This window comes from Thunnus thynnus, chromosome 12 (assembly GCF_963924715.1).
Source record: "Thunnus thynnus chromosome 12, fThuThy2.1, whole genome shotgun sequence".
NCBI classification, from domain to species: Eukaryota; Metazoa; Chordata; class Actinopteri; order Scombriformes; family Scombridae; genus Thunnus; species Thunnus thynnus.
In genome coordinates, this window is record NC_089528.1 from 17754988 (window position 1) to 17763791 (window position 8804).

General features: G+C 40.3%; 1 protein-coding gene across 1 annotated transcript; it reads left to right on the forward strand.

Moving 5' to 3' along the window:
* Positions 1–379: 379 nt before the first annotated feature.
* Positions 380–2179, forward strand: foxc1a (forkhead box C1a). Its single transcript, XM_067606005.1, has one exon. The coding sequence runs from the start codon at positions 685–687 to the stop codon at positions 2101–2103; it is 1419 nt and encodes a 472-aa protein (XP_067462106.1). The 5' UTR covers positions 380–684; the 3' UTR covers positions 2104–2179.
* Positions 2180–8804: the final 6625 nt, after the last annotated feature.

Sequence of the window (8804 nt, forward strand, 5' to 3'; positions counted from 1 at the left end):
GGGCGACAAATAAAAGCACTGCCTTGAGCAAATTTGGATTTTTCTAGATAAATATCAGAATCAATTTAATGTTATAATACCCAGATTAATATGTGATTATTTAACTTGCAAATGTAAAAGATAAGTCATCTAATTTTCTTTTCTTAACACAACTGCAGTTCTGACAAAGGATGACTCTTCTGCAACTAAGTGTGATGCACTCCATGATCTGATTGTGTACATGTGAGTTGCTCTGTCACGTCTGAAGTCTTGGCTGGAGTGGGCTGGGAGTTACCGACACCTCCTCTCCTTTTTCTAAAAGCTCAGAGTGTGGCCAGGAGCCTTCTGCTCGCTCTGCACGGCCTCACTTCCCATTGGACGACTCGTGCTCTTTTCGGGGAGGAGCTCCTCTGGCAGCAAAAAGGAGGAAAGAATTTAACTGCGCAAAAGTCCTGTGTGGTGACGGATGTCCAAAGTTCAGAACTTTTTCAATGTGCGTTTCATAGAGACACAGAGATGGGGACGGCTTAAACACGGCTGAGATCCTGCACGCTGCACTGCTGGTAGACTTTTGTCTTTCTTGCTTTTTTTTAAGTGAGTAGTCGGGAACTGTGATTTGAACACCTCAGCACTCAGAGGAGGGAGAAGTGGAGCTCTCCGTCTGCCTATTTTGGAGCTTTATTTTCGCCGGATCAAAGTGAAGACATGCAGGCTCGTTACTCCGTCTCCAGTCCCAACTCACTGGGCGTCGTGCCGTACATCAGCAGCGACCCGAGCTACTACCGGGCCGCTGCCGGAGGGGGATACACAGGGATGCCAGCACCTATGAACATGTACTCTCATGCGGCTCATGACCAATACCCTGCCAGCATGGCCCGGGCTTATGGACCATACACACCCCAACCCCAGCCCAAGGATATGGTCAAACCCCCCTATAGTTACATTGCGCTCATCACTATGGCTATCCAAAACTCGCCTGACAAGAAGGTGACCCTAAATGGGATTTACCAGTTTATCATGGAGAGGTTTCCATTTTACCGAGACAACAAGCAGGGCTGGCAGAACAGCATCAGACACAATCTGTCCCTGAATGAGTGTTTTGTCAAGGTGCCCCGTGATGATAAAAAACCCGGTAAAGGCAGCTACTGGACCCTGGACCCAGACTCTTACAACATGTTTGAAAACGGGAGCTTCTTGAGGAGGAGGCGGCGGTTCAAAAAGAAGGACGTGATGAAAGAGAAAGAAGAGCGACTGCAGAAGGACGTGCCGCCGAGGCAGCAAGGCCGGGAGCAGGAGCAGTCGGTGCAGGGCTCCCAGCCTGTGAGGATCCAGGATATTAAGACAGAGAACGGGTCTGTGACACCACCGCAGGCCGACTCGCCTTCTTTGAGCACCGTGCCCAAAATCGAGAGCCCGGACAGCAGCAGTATGTCCAGTGGGAGCCCTCACAGCATCCCCTCCAGTAGGTCCATCGGCATGGACAGCTCTGAGCACCACCAACACCATGGCCAGGCCTCGACGCAGGGCTTCAGCGTAGACAATATCATGACCTCCCTCCGGGGGTCCCCACAAGGGGCCACTGAGCTCACCCCCAGCCTCACCGCCTCCAGCAGGACAGGTATAACACCGTCTTTGTCCTTAAACTATTCTCCAAGTCAGACATCTGTCTATAGTTCCCCTTGTAACCAAAACTCCATCTCCACTACCTCCAATGCAACCTATCATTGTAACATGCAAGCCATGAGCTTGTACGCCGGGGACAGATCTAGCCACTTGGCACCGAGTACCACCGTGGACGAAACGTTGCCAGATTACTCAGTCACTACCACCTCATCCTCCCTGACCCACGGTAATCTAAACTCTGGGCAGGAGGGCCACCATCCCCACCAAGGGAGGCTGACCTCATGGTACCTCAACCAGGCCGGAGACCTGGGCCATCTGGGCGCAGCTTACCCAGCACAGCAGCAGAACTTCCATTCAGTCCGAGAGATGTTTGAATCCCAAAGAATTGGCTTGAATAATTCACCGGTGAATGGGAATAACAGCTGTCAGATGTCATTCCCACCGAGCCAGTCCATCTATCGCACTTCGGGAGCTTTCGTATATGACTGCAGCAAGTTCTGACCAAAAAAAAAAAAAAAAAAAACATGCTCAGTATTTTCTCCACGGTGTTTGAACTCTTTTAGTTGAATTCAACCTCCCCCCCTCCCCCCTCTTAACTGCCCACACAATATGGACTAATATGAGACAGAAAACAAAAACAGAAAAGACTTGATCTTGGTTTTTCTAAAGAACAGTGTTACTGCAAATAACACGTAAGTCTCTCTTTGCTTCTGTGGCTTTATGTGATTATGTTAAATATATGTCAGTTTTCATGGTCGTGTAAATTGCATATAGTAATTTATTTCTAAACTGTAGCCGGATATTATGGACCAAACACCAAAAAAGTGTTTCTAAATTGAATTGCCTTAATTGTCCAAAACCTATGTTCCATTATAAAAGTTAAAAAAGGAACGTGTATATCGACGTACTATTTCAAAGATTCTTCATTTGTTGAAACGTATTTTTGAAGGATTTGTTTGTTTGTTTAATAAATTGTCATTTTATGTGAGTTAAAGTTACGCCTCGTTTCTTACAGACTTGAATACAGGCGGGTGATATTTTACACTCAGTCTGGCCCCGTGTTAGTTTTGTGTGAGAGGTAAACAGGCCTCCGTTATGATCAGCCCCTCTGAGATTTAGAATTTGGTCATTAATGGTGTGCGTTCATTAAAATAATTTGAAAATAAATGGAGGATGTTTGGATTATAATCTGCTGCACAGATTCAGGCGTTAAATATTTTTGCTCAACAAAAAGCAAGGATATATTTTCCTCCTTGTCTTCTTAGAGGAAAAGTCTTTGAGGAAACATAAACAATATTGAGGCAAAAAGGAAACTTGTATCCAAGAGCGTGCGCACGTACAAAGAACGTAATTTATTTTGTTAATGATTTTTAACTTTCAGATCCATATTTTATATTCTACCTATATTTGTATAGTCATATTAAAGTGCTGTAGATTTATAAGAGATGATTAGAGATCATGTTGACATGAGGCCCAGACCAGGGAAACAGACTACACACAGCACAACTTTGTTTTGGATTGCCTTGTGTGTTTACTGGCGCATACCAGTGCTTACTTAATATCATACCACACATGCCAAAGATAGTCCCGTTGTCACTTCAGTTTTGATGTTTGAATTCTCCCCAGTCTGACATGACACTGACGTGAATGAAGACAATTACGACCATCACGTTTAACACGCATCTCGTCATACTGTTTAAGAGTATTTGGATGTTTAAGTGCAAGAAATGGATGTTTTTATTGAGAACCTAGATGGCATTTGTTCTAAAAATAGGAATTAGTCATAAAGGTTTTATCAGGTGGTTTCTTTTATGAAAGGTAATCACTCTCTTCTAAGCAGTTTACACGGCAGCTCATCAATAACGTCAAGAGGCCACGATCATTTAGCATAATTAAATATCAATGGAAATTGTTTAAAATAATTTAAATATAAGTCTGTGGTTCTCTACCTTCAGACGACAATCAACGCAGCTTATTTATTTTTTATTCTTTATTATTATTATTTGTATTGGGATTAATTCAAATATTTAGGAATCAAATACATGTATTTATTTTGAATGTATTTTTTGTTTTTATTACATCATTTAAACAAATTTTAAAATTGTTTTTACTTGGATAGATTCGTGCGTAACGTGTGCGTAAAATTGTGCATGTACAGTCTGTACAAAAACAACGTCAATAATAATAATAACAACAATACTTAAAATAATACTAATATTAATACTATTACTACTACTATTACGACTACTACTATTATTCATAATAATAATAATAACAATAATAATAATGTGGTTTTTCAGAAGAACTCTAAACTATAGGCGTGATTTTCATACTGTTTGCAAATATAGTGTAGCATGATAATTATAATAGTAATATCTGATACTAAATGTGCCAGTAATAACGCACCTCTACAGTTTGCACATGTACATTCTCAAGCGAGCAAGTTGTTTTTCTATCTAAAAACCTTTATCTAAAAAAACCCAAAAAAACTTTATTTGACTACTTGTGGACAGTTTAGATGCTTTACTTCGCTATGCAAAGGTTTCATTAAACGAAGGATATGTCAACATGTCTCACAGACTGTGACAGGCGTCAAGTCAAAACCCACTTAAGACCAAGTCAAACTATAGCATGAATTTAATGTAATTTTGAAACAGTGTTCTGCAGATGGAAGGTGGATTGGCTGGGATTTTTCCTTATATCCCTTTCGACCGCTTTGGGCCTCTAGACCAACACGAGTAGAGCGACAGCTACAATAGCAAGAGAGCAACACATCAAAACAAAATATCTTGTGAGTAGCTGCAGGCCATGTGCATATTTCAGACTATAAAGGCCTTATTGGCATGGTCTATAAATGGGAACAACAACAGCAGAGAACAAAAAGGAAAATATATGCATTGTTCAATGTAGCCACAGTGAAATGCTGCTTGTAAGTCTCCCCTCTTTCCCGATTGCAACAACCATAATCAGGCTCATAAAAGTCATTAGATACTTTCCCAAGTATAGGCCTAATAAACAAACGTCGTGTTAGTCAAAAGATTGATGGCGTCCTCACAGAATAGACCAGGTCAGGAAGGAATAAAATTCAATCAGAGAGCTGGAATCGTTTTTCATGAGACGGAAAAGGCAGAGAGGGAGACGGGGGTCAATGAGGAGGATGTCGGCCGCCAGAGCACCATCAACAATATAACAGGACATAGCACAGAGAGAGAGAGGGAGGGAGAGAGAGAGTGAGAGAGAGAGAGAGAGAGAAACAGAGAGAGAGAGAGAGAGAGAGAGAGAGAGAGAGACAGAGAGAGAGAGAGAGAGAGAGAGAGAGAGAGAGAGAGACACACAGAGAGAGAGGGAGAGAGAGAGAGAGAGAGAGAGAGAGACACACACACACACACAGAGAGAGAGAGAGAGAGAGAGAGAGAGAGAGAGCGCTAAGGACGACCAGAGTAGAGCTTAGCTTGGTGTTTGTGGGTTTTAACTCCGCAGAATTGTAAATAATACATGTTTTTAAAAAGAAAAGAAAAACATAAAAATCCAGAAATGAGTTACAGAAGCCGAATGCAGCTAAACGCTGAAAAGGGGCCCCTCGTCCGTCTCTAGGGCCACAACACAATGCAAATTTAATTTTTCACTTTCATTAGAACGAATACGGTTTACCGTTTTTCGCTGTTGCTGCTACAGTCATGTCCCCGCATACAGCTCGAACTAAAAACAACAAAGTCTAATCAGATGTTGCTTATGGGTTAAGTTTCATTAAACTGGGGGCCAATGGTCCACATAGTGTATGTGTTTAGGGGCTCCTTCAGATATTCGGGGACCCTTGTTTCAGCCTGTATCAAGGCTTTACCCTGCGTTTTCCTGAAACGTTCCGCTACATTCCTGAAAATGCACAATTTCCCTCACTGCTTTGGGTCAAATAGCAAAGACAAAGCGTCTGTGTTGGCCATGCCCTTAATATGTAACACTCCCAAACTGTATATTTATTTTGAATTTGTTATTGAATGGGTTTCTAAAGCAGACATCAAATATTTTCTAAATGACTGAATATTCTTATATTGTTGTTTTATCGCTAACGATCATTTCCTCTATTATAAAGTGAAACAGGGTCCCGGAGAGACGAGTGTAGGTTATTGACGTATTTTGGAAAATATAATCTAAATATACTAATAATTTTATGTATTTTCTACGATATTATCTTAAACGTAGGCTATTTGATACAAGAGTATCAGTAAAAAGCAAGGTACCATGGCCTGTGTGTTTGGAGGTCAGGTCAAAGTTCAGGAAAAATGCACAAAAAATTCAACAACAATTCAAAACAATATGTAATTTCAGGAATAGCATGGGTACAATAATCACTAGCTATCAAATAATCTCAATATTATAAACTTTGCAAAAAATATATGGATTGATGTCTATGACTAATTTGTTGTAGGTAACAATTATGTCAGCTGATGTTGCACAACCACAAGCTGGAGGAAAAACTTCACTATGCAGCCTTCACTTTTGACACGTGTTATTTTTACCTCGACAAGCTTGACTATCCTGTTAGTTTCTGCAAAGAACAAATGATTGTTGACGGGGATTAGGCTGCAGTCACTGATAACTCATTTGTCCTTCACGTATTGAAGAAAAGATGCTGTATTTATTCGATAGATGTTTAACATATGAATTGAAGTACACACAGAAGTAGACGGGATAAAACTTTTTTTTCTCTCTCTCTCTTTTCAGCACCTCTCTGGTGCTTTTACGGTCACCGGAGTACTTTTAGAGTTCCGAAACTCTAGGCTATAATGTTTGCAGTCTTGGATCATCTAGGAACCAGGGATTATTCCCCCATTACTGGTTGCAGCCGAACACTAAATATAATGTAATGTAGTTCGGGGCCACAGCTTTTCCCAGAAGAAATCCATACGACGCAACCTGCAAACAGAGGTGTAATGCGTAATTTTGGATTTAACCTATCCCATGTTCTGATCAGTACAAAGAGGGAGGGTGCGCTGAAGGCTCGGTGAGCTCTTGCAGACTGTGTGTGCACCTGTATGGCTGATGACCAGCTCAGCTCAGTGGAAAATGCTGTGTTTTAGCTTTCAGTTAGTGTACAGCACCCGAGCTCCAAGCGCCATCTGTTTCTAATTATGAGTCCATAGACGCAAATTCTGTCTGCTCTGCGGCCAAACGAGTGAAAGGTTGGAGGTCCAGCACTTGTCTCTCAGAAGGAAAGAATAACCGCTGCGTGCAGCCTCTTATTCTGCACGTCTCGTTTTGAAGACAAATGATAATTTTCAAAGAAATTATTCACTCAGCTTTGTCAAAACAGGCAGAGGGATGGGGTGTAAACAAGGCTTCTGGATTAAATAATGACCCTGAATTCGTGCATCATCTTCAAACCGAATGAAATGGACTCATGGTGCTGAGATGGAGGGATAATGGGCCACTGTGAATTCACACCAAGCTGGGGGAAACGGCCGACCTGCGAATAACCCGACAGCCTTGGCGAGATACCTCAAAAACGAACAAAGTTGCCTTCAAGTTACACAAAACCTGCTTCTCTGCCGCTCCGGCTTGCGGTTTCTAATTATGGCACCTTTTTACGCACCGAGCAGTTGAATGTCCCAATTATACAGGCATGTCATAGCCTACAGTAATTTATTGTCAAGTGCAGTTTCATTTTATGTATTTTGAGGGTCTCATACTCCCCGACTTTACAGCCTTCTTTTTAATCTGAATGGCCAGACTGGAATAAAGCTCCTTTCTGCCGCAGGTGTGGGTGATAAAATCAGAATCTTGTATTTATATATTAGCCTATTTATTATTTTATTATACATCGGATTTTTTAGATAGCCTATCAAACGCAGGCATGTAACGCTGTAAATGTTGTTTATTTTTAAGCACTGAACAAACAAACCAAAGGTGTTATACGTGTAAAAAAACATGATTTGCTACCTCTACAGTGGATTTAATGTTGTAATCACTCTGCTTTTTATAGTAGGGTATGTTGGCAAAACACATGTTGCCAGACGTGTGTGTTTGTCTTTAGTTAATAATAAATTAACATTAATTACATCGTTTAGAATTAAATTAAACAATAATAGAATGATGGTATAGTGCAGTGATATATATATATATATATATATATATTTGGTTGATTGAAAAATATTGGTCCTTACTCATGAAATAAGTATTTTAAATTGCATGACATGCACATAGGAACATAATAATATGCATGCAACCATACATATTTACATTATGCACATATATTTACAAATATATAAATGAAATCATGGCTCGGAAAGGTTTTCTGTGCAGAACAAATTCAGTTTGAGTTTGCCTCCTGATTGCAGGGTGCAAACTGAGTAAACTTGAACTCTTGTAACTTGTGACATGAGAGGGCTACTTCAGAGCTGTGCAGCTACTGCTATTTGAGCCCCAGTAGCAGTTGTCTGTGTCTTTCGCGGGTCTCATCTCATTTTATGGTGCAAGGCGGCCACTGGGCTATGAAAACATCAACAGCAGACTAAAAGATTGCTGTAGGGCTGAAATAAAAAAAAAAAAAAAAAACTCAGTCTCTTCTTTGAATGTGAAGGGATGTTATCAAAATTACAGTCAAAATATAATCACCTTATGATTCAGAAATATAAGAAATTTTGTGTTTTATGATTTAAAAAATCTGAATACATTTAATTATGATGAGGGGATAATACAAATGTATTGTATGTTTCCTGAAAATGAAATATTCTGTCAGATGTTTAACAATTAACACAGTAAATGCTACTAAAATATTATAAAAAGTACAAAAAACCCCAAACATTAAAAATCAGAGACAAAACAAATGAATAAAAGATAAATTATTACATAATAATACATTTAAAAGCACATATAGTCAATTCTTTTTTTATTATATTTCAATTGAACAATAATTTTCAATAAATACAAATTCATTTTCAGATTCATACATTTTCAATGAATGTAATCTGTTTTACTGCAATGCACACATGCCGACTTCACATCAGTTTTCTTCCCCTGATCCTCACATCTACTAAGCCTGGGGAGGCGGGTGACATCTGCACCAAAAGAGGAGGAGACACTGCTGGAAGTGACCCATTTCAGTCCTATAGTGCCTTTCAAGGAGTAGAAAAGAGAAGTGTCACACCGGCCAGACGGAGACACAGTGATGAATTGGCCTGCAGAGTAAATGTCCTCTCTCCTTG

Coding starts and splice junctions, on each gene's coding strand:
- foxc1a (XM_067606005.1), top strand. CDS start 685: ATGCAGGCTCGTTACTCCGTCTCCAGTCCCAACTCACTGGGCGTCGTG.